The 23,579-nt window shown below is 34.1% G+C and overlaps 1 protein-coding gene across 1 annotated transcript in view; it reads right to left on the bottom strand.

The window, feature by feature from the left end:
• Positions 1 to 4,374: 4,374 nt before the first annotated feature.
• The window catches only part of DHX29 (DExH-box helicase 29), a 74,248-nt gene continuing 55,043 nt past the window's right edge, over positions 4,375 to 23,579 (bottom strand). The window contains exons 15-27 of the mRNA XM_074282501.1: positions 22,933 to 23,077; positions 22,667 to 22,787; positions 21,539 to 21,623; positions 21,233 to 21,321; positions 19,709 to 19,837; positions 19,530 to 19,605; positions 18,706 to 18,930; positions 15,269 to 15,405; positions 13,765 to 13,858; positions 12,001 to 12,303; positions 10,653 to 10,784; positions 7,023 to 7,119; positions 4,375 to 4,657 (exon numbers count right to left, since the gene is read on the bottom strand). Of these exons, the coding sequence (XP_074138602.1) occupies positions 4,602 to 4,657; positions 7,023 to 7,119; positions 10,653 to 10,784; positions 12,001 to 12,303; positions 13,765 to 13,858; positions 15,269 to 15,405; positions 18,706 to 18,930; positions 19,530 to 19,605; positions 19,709 to 19,837; positions 21,233 to 21,321; positions 21,539 to 21,623; positions 22,667 to 22,787; positions 22,933 to 23,077 (1,689 nt within the window). The 3' untranslated portion in view covers positions 4,375 to 4,601. The remainder of the gene's footprint in view (positions 4,658 to 7,022; positions 7,120 to 10,652; positions 10,785 to 12,000; positions 12,304 to 13,764; positions 13,859 to 15,268; positions 15,406 to 18,705; positions 18,931 to 19,529; positions 19,606 to 19,708; positions 19,838 to 21,232; positions 21,322 to 21,538; positions 21,624 to 22,666; positions 22,788 to 22,932; positions 23,078 to 23,579) is intronic.

Here is a 23,579-nt window from a genome sequence, read left to right as displayed (position 1 = left end):
ATCCATATACCATATTTCTACCCCACCCTCCATTCCCAATTAATGGAAACTCAGTTTCTAAATTTTTGCAACAACAAAAAGTGTCATTATAGTTTATGTATCATAGCCCTTTCCCCTCTTTGAAGCATATAACCAGTGATACTATAGGTAAGTCAAATTTTATGCAGTTTTAGTGACTTTTTGGATATAGTTTCAAATTGCTTTTTGCAGATTGGTTTTATACAGCTCTATCATTAAAGTGCCTTTCCTTTCACAGCCCTTCCAACAAATGTCATTTTCCTTATTTGCCATTTTTGTTACTCTAATGGCAAGCTACCAATTAATGGTGCTGACTACACTAGGTCTAGAGTCAAGAAAACTTCTGGTCACATTTGGTTGTAGACACTAGTTATGTGACCCTAGACATACCACTTAACTTTTCCAGTTCTCTCAACTGCAAGAACACTTCTAACAAGTGAGGTAGAAACTGAATTTTTGTTTCATTTTCTTTTTGAGATCTGGGCCTCCTCATTGCACTTAAATTGGAAGTAAAACGGGCACTCACAAGTGCAACTGCTCTGCTGAATCCTGAATTTTCTGACCTGGGCTGGCTTGCCCCTGTCTTTAAGGAGTCTCAGAGCTCTTCACTCCTTGGGGTTCACCATACTGGTGCTGACACCCACCAGCCCAGCTCAATGAAATTCAGAAATCAAGAGAACAAGTGATCTGCCAGGTTCCATTTCCTCGGTAGTATAAAATAAAGACATGCACCTTCACATTGACTTTAGATATTTTAATTTGTATTTCTCCTCTTATTATTAATTTGGAGCATTTTTTTCCTATGGCTGTTGAAAGTTTGTACTTTTTGGGTGGAAGAACAGTGTCTTTTTAACAAAACTGTTCATATCTTGACCATTTGTCTCCTGGGGAAATAACTTTTGTTCTTATATATTTGAACCATTTCCCTTTTCACTTTGAATATCAGACTTTTATCAGGAAAATTTATTACAGATATTTTCCCCAGATAACTCTTTCCCCTTTAACTTTTACTGCACTGATGGTCATAATTTTTCAAATAGCATATAATCGAAATTGGCCATTTTATTTTTTATGATAATTCCTATAACTTGGTCAAGAATTGTTTCCCATTTATTATTATTATTCCCCTTTTCCAATTTGTTTATGTAACCTTTTATATTAAACCATGTATTTATCTGACTATTGTGGAACATAGTAGATGTTGGTCTAAATCTCATTTTTAATCAACTTTCAACAGCATTTTTGGGGGATCAAATACTGAATCTTAAACCTAATAGTTGGTATCTTTGGCTTTTGGTCTTGTATACCAAATATATCGTACCAACTTTTCTGTTTTTAAACTAGTACTATATTGCTTTAATGATATTGCTTTGTAGTGTAGCTCAAAATCTGGTACTGCTGCATTCTCTTCCTTTTTATTCTTCTCCCTCCCCCATTATTTCCCTTAATATTCTTAAACTTTTATTTCTTTGGGTAAATTTTTTTTTTGGTAGTCTGATTAGTTATGGCTAGTTTGGTTTGTCCTTTTTATCATATTTACACAATTCAACCATAAATAATAAATCTTTCCAACTATATCTTCCTTTAGTGTTTTATAGTTGTATTCATAACTTGTTCCCTAGTAGCTAGACTCTCAGATACTATATATACATTCATTATTTTTAATGAAATTTCTTTTTTCATGTTTTTTTATTGGCAAAATGCTGAAAACAGATTATTTTAGGGGAGGGTTTATATTATACCCTGTTATTTTCTGGTTATTATTAAATAAAATTTTAGTTGAAGCTCTAGCAGGCAGAATATATCCTAAAATTAAAGGCATGTCTAATGGGTAATTTGGGGAGATTTCTTCAGTTTATTTTATGACTGAGTTGTAGTATAGATTAAACAACAGGCTCCAAATGATGACATTATACAAGTTGGGAGGTTTTTATTTGTGACTAATCCTAATTTTTCAGCAGAAAAGTTGCAGTTGTCTGAGTAGTAGTAGAGTTCAATGAAGAATAGGTACTTAAAAGCCACAAATATTCCTCCTAGGCCTGATAAGCCTTGACAGATATTCATGGGATGGTCATCCTAAAATAGAATTACCTCTCCCTCTTTGAATGCTCAACATAATTATCTCTATAGGCCTGTGTCCTGTGCCCCTCTACTTCCAAGTCTGGGAGAACATTTCCCTACAGAATGCTTTGCACAGGGAGGTACTATTTTCTGCCCTGCCTCTGTATTAGTTGGTGATGGTCTGGAATGCTTTGTGTCCACAGCAACTTCTAAATTTCCTTGTTTACAACAAAATTTACCTCAATTGAGAAAAAGTCTTTTTTGAAATCTCTCAGCTATTCTCTCTAAATCATCTTATATTATACAGACACATAGAGTATAACTATAAATGTATATAGACAGATATCTAACTTGTATTTGCGTGTTTCCCTTCACAGAATACAACCTGTGTATTGGTTGGTGCTATCTGACTTATTTTTGGATCTCATGCTTAACAGTACCTTACACATAATAGGCATTTAATAAATGCTTGCTAACAGATGTCAGGATCATGATAAATTAGAATAAGGTGTCTTAGAAACCATAGAGTGCAAGTTCATTTCATAGAGAACACAGATGTAAAGACATTTTCTACAGCTCACAGCCATCAGCGAAATGGACACTAGAACCCAGTTCTCCTGGTGTACCCAGGGTACAACAATGCTCTTCCATTCCAGTATGTTGAAAATAAAGTAAAATACAGGTTCTCAAATTTCACTGACCTTCCTAAGTTTGCCTGCCCATTCTTCAGCTCATGCCCAAACTGTATTTTAATTTTGTCTACCTAACCCATGATCTTATTAGTGTAGACTCTTCTAATGAGGAGTCTTTCCTCCTATCAATGCAGATGGACAACTTCTTTGCAATTTAGAGGCTTAAAAGGTTGTCTGGGGGGATTTGAGGTTAGGTCACTTGCCCAGAGTCACAAAGACAATATGTTTCAGAGGTGGGATTTGAATCCAGATCTTATCTCTAGGACAACTCTCTACCCATCAGACATCACTGTCTGTTTCTTAGCTCCTCCCCATTCCCCAACCCCAAACATACATGCAGTGCTCAACAGAGAACGGGCTTATGTTGCGAAACTTCATTTGTAAGGCACTTATTTAAAACTTAAAATGTGTTTACCCAAAGAAATAGCATTTTATATTATAGTTAATTTCCCAGGCAAATCCATAAAAGTATGTAACCTATAACATATTTAAAATATCATATTAAATATTATTATTTGAACTCTAATAACCTTTGTTTTACCTCTGGGGAAATGCACTCCCACTTTCAACAAGGGATACCATAAGACATTTTCCCCCTTGCATTGCTTGATCTAGATAGTAATCTAGTTTGCTAATAAGTCCTCAAATATTGATAAATGGATATTCTTCCAGGTTGTTCTGTAAATAGGGGACAAATCCCATTTTGTAAAGGGTTAAATTTGGATTCTGTCAATATCTGCTTATGGGTCATTTGTGATTTCAAACTTTATTTTTTCAAGAAAATTTCTTTCACATACCAGCCATTCCTCCAACTGAGGACCATTTTCTAATTCTTTACCAACATAAAAAGGTTGCTATAAATAGTTGGAGAGGACTCCTAGCTTTCTTTGTTCTTTTTGGGACAAAAGTCTAGAAATGTTGGTGCGGAGTCAAAAGATATACACATTTAGTGACTTTTGAGCAGAATTTCCAAATTACTTTTTAGAAAGGCTGGAGTGGTTCACAGTATATTAATAATGCATCTATTTTCTTGAAATCCTTCCAACATTTGAAAATTTCCTTTTTGGTTTGTTCGTTGTGCCATTCTTTTGGAAGTGAAGTGGAATTCCAATTTGCTTTAATTTGCATTTGTTTAATTATTGATTTAAAACATTTTTTCACATAGCTATTGTTTATATTGGATTCCTTCTTTTGAAAAATGCTGGGTGTGGTTCACTGCAAATTAGAATATTTCTAATTTAGAAGCTATCTTAAATGGATAACCCCAATATAATACAGCTGGAATATAATTAAGTGACGACAGCAATCACAGTGATACGGTAATTTTGTCACCAACATTCTGGTTATTGCTCCTAAATCTCAAAATGATTCATTACACTGACTTTAAAGGAGTGAAACAAAACTGTTCCAAAGGTTACTATGTAATCTAAGGATTTCCTTATTCCTTTCAAATAGGAAAGGGAAAACATAAAGAGGTTTTATCATATTTCAAGATAGAAAAAACTAAATGTCTTCCTAAATATCAAAGTAGGCTCCAAAGAATCCTTGGCACCTGAAGGTCAAGGTGTGAATAGTCCTCTAGGGACACAAAACATTCAACATATGGCACCAAAAGAATTTATTGTAAATAATGGTAAATACATTAAGTCATCATAATGAAAAAGCAAATAGAAAAACCACACATGTAAAGTATGTGCTTTTCTTCCAAGATATGGCTAGTTATCAACAATTTAAATATTTAAATACTTTGAGGATGGACCATTTTCACATAATTTCATTATCAAATCTTCCCAAATGTGATACCACTGCAATCGACACCAAGCTCTACTTTCAGTTCGTGTGTTCCGTTTTTATCAATTCTGTAATGATTTGTAATATCTTGTCATCTAAAGGAAAAACAAATTCATGAATTTAATTTAATTTGGGCTGACTTAATAACATATGTTCATTTATAATATAAATATTTAAACTTTATATTGTCATTAACAAATTAGTCAAACAAGGAAATATATGGCAGTGATAAGAGAATAAAGATACTAGTTATGAAATTAAATATAATGTAGATTAAAACTTGCTTGAATCATCATGAACTCTATTATTACACAAAGTTTTAATCTGATTTCTCATATTCTGACAGCAGCCTTGGGATCCTTAAATTCTGTATGAGTTGAGTGGAAGATCTGAGAAGTACCACATAGCTAGTAAAGACTTTAAAGCATGAAACTGGATTGATTCAAAGATCAGCACATTTAAGTTTAGAGAGGTTCACTATCAACAGGTGGTCACGTTAGCTTTTGTGGATCTAAATTTTATCATTTGTAAATAGGAATGATGTCTATAATATCTATCTTGTGAATAGCAACAAAGATAATGTGTACCTACATCTTTGTAAATGTTGAAGTGTTATATAATGCTATTATTTATTATTATTTAAATGAATTTTTATTATTCATTATTATAAAAATGAAATTTTTGCCCATGACACATCAGTAGGAGTACCTACACTGATGAGAACTCTCTAAGTAAAGCATATAGTATACTGGAACTTTGTGTCATTTCATCCAATAACTGTAGGTTTCTGATCTTTGAAAACTCTTAATACAATTTCTATCCATTTTATAGTATATAAGTGGAGATCGTGCCATGACCCCCCTAAGGACAAAAGATAACTACATTATGTCTTGAATGTAAATACAGCTTTCTTCACAACACTCTGAGCAAGTTATAAAAGTAAATTTTTTTTTTTCCTTTCTGAGATAAGTAGTCTGAAGCTCAGGGGTTTAGGTTTAGGTAAGTAGAAAAGCTAGAACTGTAATTCAGGACTCAAGTTCAGGACTAACACATGTTGGACTAGAAAGTAGCCCAGAGAGAATTTGGTTCAACTCTCTCATTTTACATATGAAGTTCCTGGGTGCCCAAAGAAGTGACTAATGTAATGCAGCTAGTAAAGCAGAACTTATTCTGATCTAGAAAAGGGGAATGATAAAAATACTTTTATCTCAAAACCTTTAGCTCTACTTAGTCTTTTGTGTGTATCCTGCCTGAAGCTGACCCTAAATTTAGGTTACCTTAACAGATAAGTCCTGTAACACAATTTATCTTTTATAGTGTAAAGTGGGACTTGTGTCAGGTTTCCAGTAGCACAAAATAATTACAATTACAGTGACTTAATTTTCCCCTTCATCTGAATATCCAATCCAACAATTGCTACCTGTGGGCAGTGCACATGCTTAGGAAAGCCACAAAGACAAAACAGAACAGTCCTTTTACAGCACCTGACACTCTCTGAAGCTTTCACTGCAGGTCTTTGCTGAAGAACTGTGCATCTTTTCAGTGCAAACTATCTAATCAATTCACAATTACAAGAGATAATTTAGAAAACAAGCTTCAAAGGAAACTTTCATTTTAGATAGTAGTTTTTTTCACTACGTCTTTATTAAGGTATTGATACTTCCAAAGTTCCTTTGATTCTATCTATGTGACCATTTCTTCATTATTGCAATTTGGTCTTGGAGTGGAGGATCTAAACTTGGGGTCCATAAACTTTTGTTTTTTAAACATTCTGATAGTTCTATTTCAATGTAATTAATTTTCTTTGTAATTCTATATAATCTATTTTATTAATTTAAAAACATTTCTCTGAAAAGAGGTTCACAGGCTTGACCAGACTACTAAAGGGGTACATGATACACACAAAAACATCAAGAACTTTTGTCTTAAAGAGTTAATCCAGCCAAAAAAATTCATCATTCTGTGATGAGCCTGGTTGAATTGAATTTAGCTAATTTAGATCCTAAGACACTGAGTTACTAGACCTATATTCAAAGTCTTTTCAGCTTGGTAAGATTCATCAGAACTCACGTTCTGTTAGTGTGGTCTTTGAGAACATAGGAGTCATCAATGACAAGAAATCAGAAGATAACAATAAACATAATATGACAGCTTTGTTTCATCATCTTTTCTTCTCTCAGGTATAATATTCAAAATACTGGCAGGAAAAGTGAGAAAAGGAAGGCAGTATCTGGGAGAACTACAAGAGTAAATTTAGGCACTGAAGACTTGGCTATGTGATTAGCAGGAGCAATATACAAATATAGGAATTTTAAGTATAGGATAAAAAACTGCCTCTTTAGAGTGTTGTATAATGTGAAAAAATTAAAAAGTTTGAATAAATTAAGAATGAGATTTTCTCCTAAATTATTCCTAATATAGGAATAATGGATGTACTTTCTTTCCTTTACCCATAATTACCTTCAAGGGACATTTTAGGATTTTCAAGCTTTTTTCGAAGAACAGATTCAATGAGTACTCTTAGTTGTTTGAAAATAACTGCAATCTTTACAGGGGCCTGTTGAAAAATAAAGTGAAAATATTATATTATATTGAAATCATATAACCAACATATATTTAAATTAAGTAATCCACCAATCTACTCCTTGTATTATGCTTTTAAAGCAAAACACCTAGACAAAAAAGGAGCCTATTAGTAAATTATTTGCCCCTTCCCCGAATACCATATTTATTACCAAGTAAAATTTATGTGGAAGTTCTAGTTTTCATTTCCACCCTCATTCTTAGTGACACAATATATGAATTCTCTGACTCATGCCAACAAATGCAGGTACTTCCCTAGAATGGACCACACAAGATTTCCCAAATATGCTCCTCTCCAACATCTAGCATTTACATATACTATTTAAAAGAACATAATATAGTATTACATTCATTCCAAACATTCAACATGACTTTGATTTAAATATATTTATTGCCTCTAGAAAAAAATCAGATTAAAATTTTCCCTGTATTTCATTGTAAATTAGTTCTATTATCTACATTAAACAAATCTTCTCATCTTCCATTCCTACTCTCTTAAAATTTAAGCCAAGCAATTAAAACTGATCCCCCAAATAAAAATTCTTTGGAAAAATCAATATTTCAAAAGGAAGGTGAATTTGATTTTTACAACCCATAAATAACTTCACTTAATAAATTACGTTTGTCTTATTTTCTTATCACAGAAACCCACTGAAAAGTAAAATCTATTTCCTTCAGTATCTTTTCACCATTTTTTTTTCTCAGTAAACACTTTAATCATCTTATGCAAAATGAAAACTACAAAAGTGAAAACACAATGTACAAACACTAATGGTAAAAAGGAAACCACAGGGAGGAGAAAAGGTCGATGTGGCAAAGACAGCTGAACTTTTGGCGCTGATGATCACATAATCTAGTCACAATTTGCTGTTTGATTCTCCTCAATTGAGGAAAGTCAGGTGGGGTCAAAATTAGACACTTTTACATTGCCAGGTTTCTGGTTTGTTTTATACAGACATTTACCTCTACCCAGATGAGAATAAGCCATGGTTCTTTACAATTCACCTGTAACCGCTATTAACCAAAAGATGGCAGGAACTGAAGATGAATAAATGAAATACCAAGAGGGGAAGAAACCATTCTAATTACTTCATCTGGCCAAAGTTAGCGAAGGGCAGGGCCAGGGTATCTCATGCCATCAGAATATTACATATGAATTTTTTTTTTTTTTTTTACCAAAACCAATAAGAAGGGACCCTTTTTTTGGATTACAAGATCTTGAGCTCAAGCTCCAGAGAAGCTAGGAAAAAATATACAAAATATAGGCATCTAAAGCAGCAAAGGGAGAGAACTTACAAAATGACCATTCTATAACACAATCACAGTGACCAACAGAACCACAGCCAAGGGGACCCTGATGGTCAAATTAATGCTAGTATTTATGCTTAGTATGCTTAATTTATGCTAGTATTAGGGGAGGGATATATTTAGAAAAGGTTTCAGGTATCAGAAAGCCCTTAGGTTTAGTGTTGGTATAAACTAGGAATTCTGAGGGAAAGAGGTGAGGAGAAAGTCTAGACATGGAAGGAAGCCAGTGCAAAGGTGCAGGAGCAGAAGGCAGAATGCCACATCTGGGGAAAAATAAGCATAGTTCAGCTGACACAGAGTGTGGAATAGGGAGTGAATTATAGATGAAAATAGTAGTACAAGCCTATGTGGGGAAGGACTTTAAATGCCATAAAGAAATTATATCTGAGCGTACAGGAAGAGGGAGGCTCCATGAGTTTACTGAGTAACGGAGTGAAGACATTCAGATCTGTGTAGAAGATAAAAAGGAAAAAGGAAAGATAGGGAGACGATTTAGAGGGTATTGCAATGGTCCAATCACAGAGAGATAGGGTATCAATTGGGATGGTGATCAAGTAAAGACAAGGAAGGAAAAGAATGTTAGAGATGTCAAGTTAAAATCTAAAGTTTTGATAAGTGCTGGCTATGTGAGCTAAGGGGCTAACATCAAGACTACAAACCTCAGTGCTTGGAGTAAAGGCATTCATGACAAAAATAGGGAATTCAGAAGAAAGATGGGCAGGAAAGGCGTGAGATGGGACAAACAAGTTCTGCTTTAGACATGCTGAGTTTAAGAAAGTGTGAAATATTCAAAAGACCAGTGCAGGTGATAAATGACCATTGGCAACTAAAGAAATGACAAGTGAGAGAAGGCAGAAGAGAGAAGGATCAATACAGAGCCCTTGGCTGCACCTGGTATAGGGAGATGGCCTCAGAAAACTGATGGGTCAACAGACTGGAAGTCTCTTGCTAAGTGGTGAAGAGGATAGAGCACCAGGCCTGAAGTCAGGAGGACCTGAGTTCACATCTGACCTTAAGATACTTAACACTTCCTAGCTGTGAGATCCTAGGCAAGTCATTTAATCCCAATTGCCTCAGGGGGAAAAAAAAAGAGAGAAAGAGAGGAAGTCAAAGTATGGTTCTACAGCAGGATTTGTTACAGAAAGGAGAGAGCTAAGAGTCTGTGATCAAAAAGGTCAATGTCAGAGTTCCCGAAAATAACAGTGGTGCAACTGTGGGTAAAGGCAAGATCAACAGCATAAGCATCTTTGTGGAGGGGGAAGGCAAGTTTGTGACCTGGAAAGTTTGGGTGTTTTAGAGGGCATCATTATGTTTGCAGAAGCACCCCAGTATGAAGGTAGGATGTGGAGATCAAACACTGTGTCAGTTAGGGGAGTGAGCTAAAGGTCTGCAGACAACAGCCACCAGAATTTTAATTGGGTTGTAGATGTGAACCTCAAACACAAAGATGAATGATGGTGGTAACAGGAGAAGCCAAGAATGGTAATAGGGAGCAGGGAATATTCCAATTCTCCCACTGTGGCCAGTGAGTTAAGGAGAATGAGTAAAAGTATTTTACTACTACTACAGAGAGAAGCTATATTTCACTTAATATAAATAGTGGTCTTATAAAGTCACTGTATCAGACCAAACGTCACAGCAATCTAGAGGATGGTTAGACTCACATCAGGACTACAACTACCTTCCTGGTGACTGACTTTTTAAAAGATTGTGGTAGAGTGTTGCTAGAATGTAGTAATGACAAATGGCATGGCTATGGTATGGTAAAAGCACTACATGTGAAGCTGGGCGACAGGGTCACCAATCCTGATTTAGATTCACTTTCTTTGTGACCCCAGCTAATCATGTGATCTCTCTCAAACTTGGCTTTCTCATCTATACTTAAAGGATTTGGGTTAGCTTCTGGCTCTAAATTATATGACTTACCAGCAAAATGATGTAGGCCAGGGCAACACTACAGGGAATATGCTTATGATTCAATTTTCAAATTTAACAAATGTTACTTTTGAAAAGTCTAAGGATTTAAAACTCTAGTAACAAAATATAAAATACAATACTATTTATGTAGTTTAACTATATGAAAAAAAGAAATTCTATTTTAAAACTTTTATGAAATATAAGTCACCTCAAAGACAGCAAAAGCTGAAATATTTCATACTAAACCCCCCCCAAAAAAACTATTCATATCAGCTTCTGTACCTGAAAGTAAATCCAGCCATCCACAGAGAGAAGACGCTCCCGATGCTGTACTTCTATATCACCACCAAAAAGTAAAATTGGAAAGGGGCTGATGAGAGTGGTTTCTCTCAAATACACCTTGGCATACCTTACCTACAACACACAGTAAAAACATCTTAACAGTCTAATAATTTACATAGCAAGAATTAAAAATCTGTTTCTTTTTTTAAAGTCCTCCTATTATCTTGTCAATTGTTCCTGAATGTACAATGTGTGTTCCATTCTCTTTTCCACCCATGATTTAATTATTAGCTTTTAAGTAATAACCACAAATTTTAGTCTTTCATTAAGAGTATTTAAAACATGATTCTCACAACATGAGTCCCAAATTTCTCTTTAAAAATGCAGAATTTAATGTAAGACTGTATTATAAGGAAAACCCAAATGAAATTAAATGCCTCCCTAGGAACTGTAGCACCTGAACTCAAACTACTAAGAAGTCAAAATTTCTGGCTTCCAAACTTCTGGCACCCCCACCCCCACCCCAAGCACTTAACTATGGTGATTTCTGGGTATCATATAGCAGAGATTTTCACTGTTATTTGAAAGTCAAGAAACTTGTGTGATGGATTTTTTTATGAAGGGGAGAATGATTCTGTTATACGTGACATGTTTCCTTTATCTCTCAGATTACTTAAGAAAACACCCATTTATGAAATAGTTTTGAAAACAAACTTCAAAATACCAGACCAATGAAAATAATAACTCAGAACAACTAGAAAAACTACTTAGAAATAAAAAAACTGAGGTAAAAGATTAATAACTCTACTTAAAAATGAAATAATTCAGCTAAAATGGTATACTGAAAGTAGAACTAAGAGAACACAGTACACAACAAAAAGAAGATTATACAATGATCAATAACGATGGACATGGCTTTTTTCAATAGTGAGATGATTCAGACCTGTCCCAAAGATCTGGTGATAGAGCCATCTGCACCCAGAGAGAGGACTGTGGGTACTGAGTGTGGACCACAACATAGTATTTTCACATTTTGTTGTTGTATGCTTGCATTTTGTTTTCTTTATCATTTTTTTCCCCTTTTTGACCTGGTTTTTCTTGTGTAGCATGATAAATGTGGAAATATTTTTAGAAGAACTGCACATGTTTTAACACATATTGGATTACTTGTAATAAAAAAAAAAAAAAAAAAAAAAAAAACCTTGAAAAATAAGAGGAGAAAAAGACAATTTGGAAAAGCCAATCAACAGGTCAAGTGTCTGATAGGATATGCAACTTTAATAGGAATATTTTATAAAAAATTCTCTTTGTAAAGGAACTTAACTTCCAAATAGAAAGTCTAGCTTACCTTCTCTTGGTATAACAGCCATCCATAAACTTGCAGATCTTTATTCACAGAGGACGGGTGTACCTGGGCTTTGCCTTGGGCCGTCTCCACAATGCAAGCCAATTTCTCTGTGATATCTATTGATGTCATATACATAATCTTCCCCACACTGTCATAGAGCCCAGCAGTCAGAACAGCTTTAAGAAGGGCTATTTCCTGAAAGGAGAGGGTCTGGGTAGCTCTGTTTATATCCCAGTCATGAGAAGTTGAAGAGGATACAAATCCTGCTGCCTTGACTAGCTTTATTAATTCCTGCTTTACATCCTGCAATTGGTTCATAATAAAAATAGGAAAAAAAAATCATAATCTTATATTAAGTTTAAGCTATTTATGAAACATGATAAATATTGATTTATGCTGGTGTTATCTCATTTTTAAAAAAAGTTTTTTTTTTTTTTTTTTTTTTTTTTTTTTTTAAATCCTCCATTTGGAACTCTTGCTAAATCAGGGGGAGATTTTAATACTGGCCAACTTAAGATTTAAAATAAGTCAACCTAATTTTTCCATAAGTATTTCTACAAAACATTTCTACAATATAAACCTAGATGATTATTTTCATTTGCTATGTTTAACAGCTAAGTGAATTTTATTATTCCCCTTAATAATTTGAAAAGAGGAAAGTGAAAAGGGTAAAAGAAGAATTATCCAAGTATTTGAGACCCTTTTCAGTCAAAAGCATTTATTAAATACTTACTAGGTGCTAAAAGCTGGGGATACAAAGAAAGGCAAAACCATGACCCTTACCAAATAACTACTTATGCATAAGATACAATGTTAATGATAGTAAACTTATAGGGAAGGTCTTGGAGGATAGTAAACAAGAGGGATATGCAAGGTGAGAGCTGAGAGCTTTCTAGGCATGGGCAGTACAAAGGTCTAGAATCAAGAAACAAAGAGCAATACACAAGGATTAGCAAGTAGGCTAGTGATGTTAGATCATCAAGTTGGTAGGGGGCAATCATATGTTTAAGACAATGGAATTGAGGAAGGAGCTGGGATGTGAAGGTCTTTAAATGTCAAAGATTATTCCTATTGGATCTTGGAAGGAGTCTGCTGAGGGAAACATCATTATCAGATTTTTGCTTCAGGAAGATTACCTTGATAGCTGAGGGGAGAAGGGAAAGCCTGAGGAGATCAGACCTAGGAAGGCTATAGTCTTGTTTGAGCAGTGAGGGGGGGGCTAGGGCCTGCCTGCACAGGGGGATGGCCACCTGAGCAGAGAGGACTGATACAAGAGAAGTTGGGTGAAGAGAGAAATAACACTGGACAACACATAATGTATTGTGGAGAATTAAGGAAGACACCAGTTTAGAGTCCAGGTGACATATTGTCAAATAAAACTAATTGGGAAGAGAGGAAGGTTTTGGGAAATGGGGAGGAGGAAAACTTTAGTTTTGACATGTTAAGTTTGTAATGCTAGACTCAGAAGACAGAGTGAGGCTCGCTTGACTTGGCCTCCCAAAAAGAATGCAGTTTTAAAAGCTTTAATAGTTTAAGCCTTAAGCTATTAAAGCTTAAAACTCCCTAAGACTTTAGGGACACCCTCTAGAGGTCTAGGAATGATTTGCACATAGATAATAACTGAAAGTCATCTCTACCACCAACCCTTCAAGAAAACTGCTAATTGGGAGGAAAAAGAAAAAAAAAAAAGAATTATAAATTTTTATAATGTTTTAAATAATCAGAGAATTAATTTCTGTTACCAAATGCTGGATTTTGTCTTACCTCTAGAGTTAACAGTGCTGTTCTATTTAGAAAGTTCCTTCTGCAGTAAGCCATTTCAGACCGATACCCCCCTTCATGTCGAGCCTTTTTCCATCTAGAGAAATATTATCAAAGTTTAAGAGATACCAACCATTAAGCAGCTATTGAAGATCAATTAAATCTTATTTTAAAGAGACTCAAAACTTGCTAGTACTGGCCAAGAGGCAAAGGTTATCACTAAAAAGCAGATATTTTTTACAGATAAAATCTTATATGATCTATATAAAATTGCTGAATCCTTTTTGTAAAAATAGGAAAACACCTGTTACATTTCTGTTTCTGAACTTCCCTTCTATTTCTAGTCATGCAGCTTCTTGACATCCTCAACCTTCTTTTTTTTTTTTTAATTTTTATTTTATTTTATAATTATAACATTTTTTTGACAGTACATATGCATGGGTAATTTTTTACAACATTATCCCTTGCACTTACTTCTATTCAGATTTTTTCCCTTCTTCCCCCAACCCCCTCCCCCAGATGGCAAGCAGTCTTATATATGTTAAATATATTACAGTATATTCTAGATACAATATATGTGTGTAGAACCGAATTTTTTGTTGCACAGGAAGAATTGGATTCAGAAGGTAAAAATAACAGTTTACATTCATTTCCCAGTGCCTCCTCAACCTTCTTAATCTTTGACTCTTCACATGCTCTCTCACACTGCCAAATCTTCTACCTTTTACCTTTATGACATCACTTGTATTTGTCCCCTCAATTCCCATGGCCACTACTCTGTGGAGACTATGTTGCCTCTCATATATACTATTATACCACCTTCTCACTGGTCTGCTTCCCTAAAATACAAGTATAAATTTTACTCAACAAATTCCAAGTATCTTCCTATAAATTCTAGGGGTAAATATAAATTCCTTATTTTGGTACTGAAAGCCTTCCACAATCTAGCTCCCCCTCACCTTTCTAGTCTTGTCATATATTACACCCTGTTCCACATGCTAAGATCCAGTCAGTCTGGCCCTCTCTTTGGCATAAACTCTCCCATTTCTGGAATGCTATTTTTTTTAAATTCTTAGAATTCCAACTTTCCTTAAGACTTACCACCTTCAGTAGGAAGCCTCCTTGAAACCTCCCCCATTAAATCACCTTATACTTATTTTGAATCTAGTTCTATGTGATCGTGTTGTCTCCTTAAAATATATGCTCTTTGAAAGCAGGGACTGTTTCACTTTTGTCTTTGTATTTCCAGTGTTTCAAAGAAGTTCTTCAAACAGCACATGCTTATTAATAAATGCTTATTGACAGATGGATTCTGATTCAAATTTTTGGAATAGATGCAAAAGTACTAATTCCTAAAACATCCCATTTCCTTATAATAAAAATAAAGTGGAAATGTTGATAATGTTTTTGTAATGAGTACCATGAGGATCTCACTGAAATGCAACCTCAAGTGCCTACCTAGACTGTTATCACTTCTAAAGCTTAATAAATAATAACTTTTTTTTACCCCAAATATGCACTATAGATGGTCAGATGATCCGAGTTTGCCAGAGCCAAAGTTGATTTTGCAAGATCCGCTTCATCTTTTCTACCAATTGGTGTGGTGAAAGGAGACTTCTCTGTCATAACTGCAGCCAATGTGGCCTATAAATGAAAACAAAAAAATTAGTTTACAATCATAGAAGCACAAAGACAATATTAAGATAGAAAAAAATCTATAAACTATACTAAATACTAAACTGCATAATTGTCAGAAAAGGCAATTTGTAATAATTTTTTTTTCCTTTCAATGTATCTTTTTTGTTTTTATATTAAGGCTTTTTATTTTCAAAGCATACACATGGATAATTTTCAACATTCACTCCTGCACAATCTTGTGTTCCAAATTTTTTCTCTCCTTTTCCACCACCCCCTTCATTAGATGGCAATTAATCCAATGTATGTTAAATATGTGCAATTCTTCTATGCATATTTGCACAATTATCTTGTTATACATGAAATAACAGATCAAAAAGGAAAAAAAAATAAGAAAAAAAAAATGCAAACAACAACAACAAAAAAGTAAAAACACCATGTTGTAGTCCACACTCAGTTCCCCCAGTCCTCCTCTTTGGATATATATGGCTTTCTTCATCATAAGATCATTGGAACTGGCCTGAATCATCTCACTGTTGAAAGGAGCCATGCCCATCAAAATTGATTATCATATAATCTTGCTGTTGTCATGTACAATGTTCTCTTGGTTCTACTCACTTCACTCAGCATTAATTCATGTAAGTCTCTCTAGACCTCTCTGAAATCATCCTGCTGGTCGTTTTTTACAGAACAATAATATTCTATAACATTCATATACTATAACTTATTCAGCCATTTTCCAATTGTTGGGCATCCACTCAGTTTTCAGGTTCTTGCCACTACACAAAGGGCTGCCACAAACATTTTTGAGCATGTGGATTCCTTTTCCTCCTTTAAGATCTTTATAGGATACAAGCCCAGTAGAAACACTGCTGGATCAAAGGGTATGCACAGTTTGATATCCCTTCGATATAGTTCAAATTGCTCTCCAGAATGATTGAATCAGTTCACAACTGTGTATTATTAGTATCCCAGTTTTCCCGCAACCCCTCCAACATTTGTCATTATGTTATAAAAATTTAAACAATCATTATCTACTACATTATGAAACACTTTATTTTAGATTCTCTAATATTATCCTTATAAAACCTGCACATGGAAAAAAGATTTAATTATCTTCTGCCTCAGAGAAGAAACCGAACAGAAGGTAAGAAGTGATCAACATAATTCTATAAAGCAAGAGGGAAAAACAGAACTGTAACTTTGATTTCCATATCAGAATCAGCAGGGGTAGGGGAAAGAACAATTGACTTGAAGTCAAAAGACTTGGGTTGAAGTCTCTGATCTGGTATTCATTCCCCCACTTCCCATGTTTGTCTGACTGAATTTGTTGGCTCAACATTCTGAGCCTCCTGATATCCTCATTTTTAACATTATCTTACCCTGCCTGAGAGAGCTATCATATTCTCAGCCAGCAGACATGGAAAAGCTATGCATTGTCAATAAAAGAATTCCAGTACCTTCAACCTCCTGATGCCAACTCATATGGCCAAAGTGGATTACTTAGGAATTTTCAATAATGAATCTTCTAAACTATAGCATAATAAAATGGTAAAGGCACAATCACTTTTCTTGGAATTTGTAAATAAGAGAGATTGGTTTTTGTATTAGAATATTCTCACAGAAATTATGCTTAATACCAAAAAAAAGTGAATGCACTAGACTACATTCAGCTCTGGTCTATGAAGGTAGGGAGCTAGTCTAAGAGTTCCATGTAACTGAAGATCCAATGCTGCTGTGTATTCATTCTTTCCAAATGAGCTTTCTCATGCTGCTTCTGAAATGACCTAAGAAGCTGAATCACTAGTGGCTAGTGGATTGAGAAAAACCAGGGAATGATTTCAGAGAAACCACGTATGAAGTGATGTAAGGGGAAGTGAATAGAACTAGAAAAACAATTTATATAAAAGCAACAATGACAAAAGACTTAAGAACTCCAATCAACACAATGAATAAACATTTATCAAACCGTATACCCTTTGATCCAACAGTGTTACTACTGAGCTTATATCTGAAAGAGATCTTAAAGAAGGGAAAAGAACCCACATGTGCAAAAATGTGGCAGCTATTGTAGGGGCAAGAAATTGGAAACTGAATGGATGCCCATCAATTAGAAAATGGCTGAATACATTGTGGTATATGAATGTTATGGAATATTATTGTTCTGTAAAAAATGACCAACAGGATGATTTCAGAGAGCCTGGAGAGACTTACATGAACTGATGTTAAGTGAAATGAGCAGATCCAGGAGAACATTGTACACGGCAACAATAAGACTAAGATCAATTCTGATGGATGTAGCTCTCTTCAAACTTGTTCAGTGATGAAGAGAGCCATCTACACCCAGAGAGAGGAACTAAGTGTGGAACACAACGTAGCAGTCTTACTCTTTCTGTTATTGTTTGTTTGCATTTTTGTTTTCCTTCTCAGGGTTGTTTTTTTTTTTTTTTCTTTCTATATCTGATTTCTCTCGTTCAGCAAGATAACTGTATAAATATGTATATATATATATATATATATATATATATACATATTGGATTTAACATATTTAACATGTATGGACTACCTGCCATCTAGGGGAAGGGGTGGAGGGGAAAGGGGAAAATTTGGAACAGAAGGTTTTGCAAGTGTCAATACTGAAAAATTATCCATGCATATGTTTTGAAAATAAAAAACTATAACAAAACAAAACAAAAACAAACAAATAAAAAAACGAATAAACATAATTCTAGAGGACCAATGCTACTCACTTCCACTTAGAAATTTAAGAATCTAACACATACACAAATCGATATATTTTTCTTCTGGACATGACCAATGAGGAAAACTTATGTTTGACATAAAGTTTGTAATATGAGTTTACTTTTTTTTCTTCATTCTCAATTAAGGGAGGGAGCTAGAGAGAAAGGCAGTGGATTTTTGCTGATAGAAAAATAAATTTAAATTTAAAACACTACATTATTATTATGGGGATTATCTAGCAACCTTCTGGTTCTTGGCTCAAAGACAAGACAGCCCCTGACTGGACTCATACTCAAAAGCCTTTCTAGATTGTTTGGAATTGAGAGAGCTTATGCTCTTGCCTTTAAGAGCCCATAATTGGATATCTTTACCACAAGGAGGCACTGGAATGGGATTTCAATGGAATATATTAAATCTTTCATTCCAGGATTGTGATCCTGAGTTTGCAAAATGGTAGTCCAGGCATTTATGTAAGATAATAATTAGTTCATTAAAAATATCAATAGCAAATGCCAATTCTCCAATCAAAATGACATTTAAGTTAATGATATAGCATTCTTAGCTTACCACAGGGTCTAAGCAGCCAAAGATAGCACCAAAAATGAGCATTTTTCCAATTTTGACATTCACTGGTAATGCTGCAAGATGCTGACCCAGGGGAGTTAATTTAGGTTCACTTAGTTCACAAGCTCCAATCTTTCGCAGTAAATTCATTGCATTGCTGATTACTTGAGGTTGAGGAGGATCTAAAGCTCTGGAGAGGAAATCTTCAGGAGAACCAAGATTGCATTTCTGTAGAAAGGAGAGAATAATAATGGCTGACATTTATATAGCACTTTTACATAGAGCATCTCATTTGATGCCTGTAACAATCCTCTAAGATAAGTAACTCCCAATTTATAGATAGGAAATATCAAATAATTTGTCCATTGTCACTACTAATCTGTTTGCCAGGATGACAATCAATTCCAAATCTTTCTGCTTCTAAGTAAAGAATTCTTTCTACTACATTTTCATTAATTCCTTTCTCCCGATGAACTTAGAAATGTTCATTCCCATAAGTCATTCTGCAAAATTCACTATTTGAAAATTGAAGAAACAGGTTACAAAGATATGAAGTAGGCCATGAATATTGTGGAGCAATATTCAATACATTGCTTCATTTTTTTTTTCTCTCCATTAATTCTGATAGATTCAGAAACTTTCTGTCAAGGAGTTGTCCCAAGAAATGCTTGGAAATAAGAGATGCTCAGGCATCTCTTAGAAAGAAAAGTATTGGGATCACAGATTGAAAGAAAAAAATCTAGAAAATGCAATTAAAAGAATGTTAGGGACCTTCAAGAAAGGAGGTGTTTCACAAATAACTGAATTTAGAGTTGCCTAGGGATTACCATAATATGAAGGCATAACTCTTCCAAAGGTACACGCAAGATTTCTGGAACTGAATAATCCATAAAACCTTCGAATCTAAAAAGAGACATTAATATTAGATATTTCACATAATATTAGGGGGAAAAATCTATCCTAAAATTAGCTCTTTCACTAATCTTTCACTAATATGAAACCATACCTTTCTCTTGTATATAATCTGAAGCAGAATCCATCCCGAACCCGTCCAGCTCTTCCTTGGCGCTGCAGAGCACTAGCTTTACTGACAAAAGTTTCCACTAATGAACTCATTTGACTGCTTTCATGGTATCTGAAAAAAAATATTTCAAATAGGTAATGGGACAATTTAGTTTAAAATCTGATATTCAAGTTGAAAAAACATTGTTCTTTAAGCCAAAAGTAATCAACATTTATAGAAAAATTAGAGAAGCCTCATTAAATTTAGTATACTCATTAAACTCTGAAAATATCCAGTCTCAAAAAAATTTGGGTGGTATGATTTGAGAAACTATTTTGTAGCAATTGTTATTAACAAAATGTACCCCAGGTTATTTTTACTTTCTGAATCCAATTCTTCCTTTGCAACAACAACAACAACAAAAAACTTTGGTTCTGCACATATATATTGTACCTAGGATATACTATAACATATTTAATATGTATGGGTATGCCTGCCATCTAGGGGAGGGTGTGGAAGGAAGTAGGGGAAAATTCGGAAAAGAAGGGAGTACAAGGGATAATGTTGTAAAAAATGTTATAAAATTAATAATAATTAAAAAAAAATCCAACAACAAAAAAAACCAAAATGTAAACAAATTCTACAACATAAAGTTGAGGTGCCAAACATACAACCTTCAATCCATCCAAAGATGCCAGCCCAGCTCAGACCTGGTGTGCAATCTTTGTTCTTTATGTAAATCATTTTGCACAATATTTTATACACAATATTGTATTCTATATGGCCACAAGTGACTTAGGCATTTTTATTTAAATAAAGCAAATCAAAACAAATTATGTCCATGGCTAGACAAAGTATGATTTGATTTTTCAAAAGTACAACAAAACTAAAGAAGTGCAATGTGTGGAGAAAAGGCAATTGAATAGAGCTGGAATCTTAGGACTGTACAGCCAATTATCCTTGAGCTTATTTTTAAATTAGGCTAGAGTAGCAGGGAAACCAATGGAACAGTGATTTTGAACTTGGTACAAACTGGGCTAAAAGTTTTTTTAACAAAGGTTGTTTTGTGTGGTCCCCCGCCCTCCCCAGCCTTTTTTTCAGAGGCAAATAGTTGAAGCAATTAACAAAATGTTAAGCTAATCAACAGTTTGGATTATAGGTTGATTTGAGTTTTTTTAAGATAGTATTTAAATTTGAGAATTATATTGTTTTTGGTTTTTGTTTGTTTTTATTATAGATTTTTATTTACAAGTTATATGCATGGGTAATTTTACAGCATTGACAGACAATTGCCAAACCTTTTGTTCCAATTTTTCCCTTCCCTTCCCCCCAGATAGCAGGTTGACCAATACATGTTAAATATGTTTGTCATGTTTTTTCAATTACAAACTTGACAAACATGAACATTTCCATATAAAATTGTCAATTTTTAAATTACATACAGCTTTTTTTTTCTTTCTAAAAACAGTACAAACTTTTTTCTACCACCCTTTGCATTCCCAACTACAATTATGTTTTTAAACTTACTTATTTTCTTTTGTCCTCCCAGTATCAATTACAAACACAACATCTGGAATGGTGATGCCTGTCTCTGCTATATTTGTCGCTAACACAATCTGAAAATTAAAAAAACAAAAACAAAAACAGTTTTACATAATAACATTGATCAATAAATCAATAGACTTCTTTTGCACTTACATGTTTTTCATGACAAGGGAGAGAAAAACTTAAAATCCATTAATGAAAAAATAAAGAAAATGAAAAAGATAAAAGAAAATGAAAGAAAAAAAAAAGTGAAAGAAATCCTTTTGAGTTCTGTGTACTGAATTTTACCTTTCTAATTCCTGGAGGTGGAATTGTGAATGCTGCTGCTTGATCTTGGGTTGAAAGAATAGAATGCAGTGCTATCAATTTATATCTGAAAATTAAAATTTTAAGGTTATTAGACAACATTACCATTCTTCAAGTAGCATTTTTAAAAATGATTACTTGTTCACAAAAGAAAATCAAAGAGTTTCAGGACTGGAAGGCCTTCAGAGACCTCCTATTTCACTACTTCCCAAAATCCCAATCTAGTCTTCCCTCAAGACCTTTAATGAGATCAGAGGTAACTTCAAAGGGAGATGGCAATTAGTCTGATCTTCTCTTCACATCAAATCCAAGTCTACTATTTTGCATCTTCCATCTCAAAACTCTTGTTCTGCCTCCACGTGATCCCTCTTTCCTGTGACAGTTCTTCAAAGGCTTAGAGGCCTCTATCAACAGCAGGCAACTTTTAATATAAACAAATTAAGAGGTGCAAATAACGGTTTTGAAAATAAAGTAAAATGTTTTATAATCTTACAAGAAAGCTGTTGATTTTTGATATTTCATTCTTTCCACTATAAAAGGTATTGCTAAAGGCAATAGGATAAATTTAAAAAGAGTTTAGTGCATCACGAATATGAGATATTTGTCTCAAAAATGCAATGTACTTAATTGTGAAAACAAACTTTGTTAAGGGTTGAAATGCTGCATTAATAGATGCAATGTTAACAAATATAATCCATTCCTGATTAAATACTATCTTGAGCTGCAATCTCTCTCAGTGTCCAGTACAGCTCCCCATACAGATCATCATCAGGAAACTCAGCAGAAGGACTCCCACAAGATCCTCATAGATACTAAGAAATATGGAACCCAGGAGAGTCTGGGAACTATATTAATAAGGTGGGAACACAATTTTAACAGGGCTTGATAAAAACATTACTTAAAATATTTACTATCTAATGTGGATACTTGAAAATTGGCAAGATAAAATTGCTCAAAAACAATGGAGCAGAATTAAAATTTAATTCAGAATAAACTTCCAAAAACTAGATTTATATTGAATCTATAAAATTTTCACGTGAAAACTCTCCATATTCCAAAAAATAATTATCCATTCCAAAAAATTTTAAGAGTAAAAACATTTTACATTACCTGTCTTTAGAATAAAATCTCCTGTCATTTGATAGGAGGTCATACAACTGCTGAATGTGGGCAAGTCCAGGTAAAAAAATCAATACTGCTCCTTCTACATTCTTGAACTGGGGACTTTTATCTGTTTCGTATTACACAAAGAAATAGCAGTCAAAAAAAAAAAGAAGTGCATAAGCTCCAAGTAGGTATTTCTTCAACTACAAGACAAGATAGCCAACTGAAATAATATTATATATCCAAGAAAGACTGAGAAATTAAAATCATACCTAGAAATACAAGCAGCTCCAAAATGAGATCCAAATTGATTTTATGGGGATTCATATAGAGCACAGCATGCTGAGTTCGAGTGCTATATTTCTGGTAATAAGGATTTATATCAACACAAGCACTAGTCTGTACTGGTATATATTCCTAAAAAAAGACAGATGCAACTGGAGTTATTTGAAAATATGAATTGCTTGCCTTTTTATCTCCAGCCCAAATTGAACTAGATACTCTAAATCAGGGGTTCTCAAACTATGGCCTGCGGGCCAGATGCAGCCATTGAGGACATTTATGAGGCCTGCGGGTTATGGCAAATGGGCTGAGGGGCAGAGACAGAGTGTGAGTTTTTGTTGTTAGTATAGTCTGGCCCTCTAACAGTCTGAGGGACAGTGAACTGGCCCTGTATTTAAAAAGTTTGAGGACCACTGCTCTAAATTATCACAACATATAATATAGCAATATCTAAAAACCCCAAAATTTAAAATACAGTGCTTTAGAATTTACAAAAACACTTTCTTCAAAGACAATCCTGTAACATCTAAGTATATTAACATTCATTTTATAACAGGTTAAATTATAAAAGTGAAAAGGGTATTAAACTATGTAGCTAGGTCTCATCTATTTCATTCATTTAAGAATTAGTTGTTAA

Source organism: Sminthopsis crassicaudata, chromosome 1 (genome assembly GCF_048593235.1).
Source record: "Sminthopsis crassicaudata isolate SCR6 chromosome 1, ASM4859323v1, whole genome shotgun sequence".
NCBI classification, from domain to species: Eukaryota; Metazoa; Chordata; class Mammalia; order Dasyuromorphia; family Dasyuridae; genus Sminthopsis; species Sminthopsis crassicaudata.
Note: the sequence above shows the minus strand (reverse complement) of the source record. Positions and strands in the feature narration are given on the sequence as shown.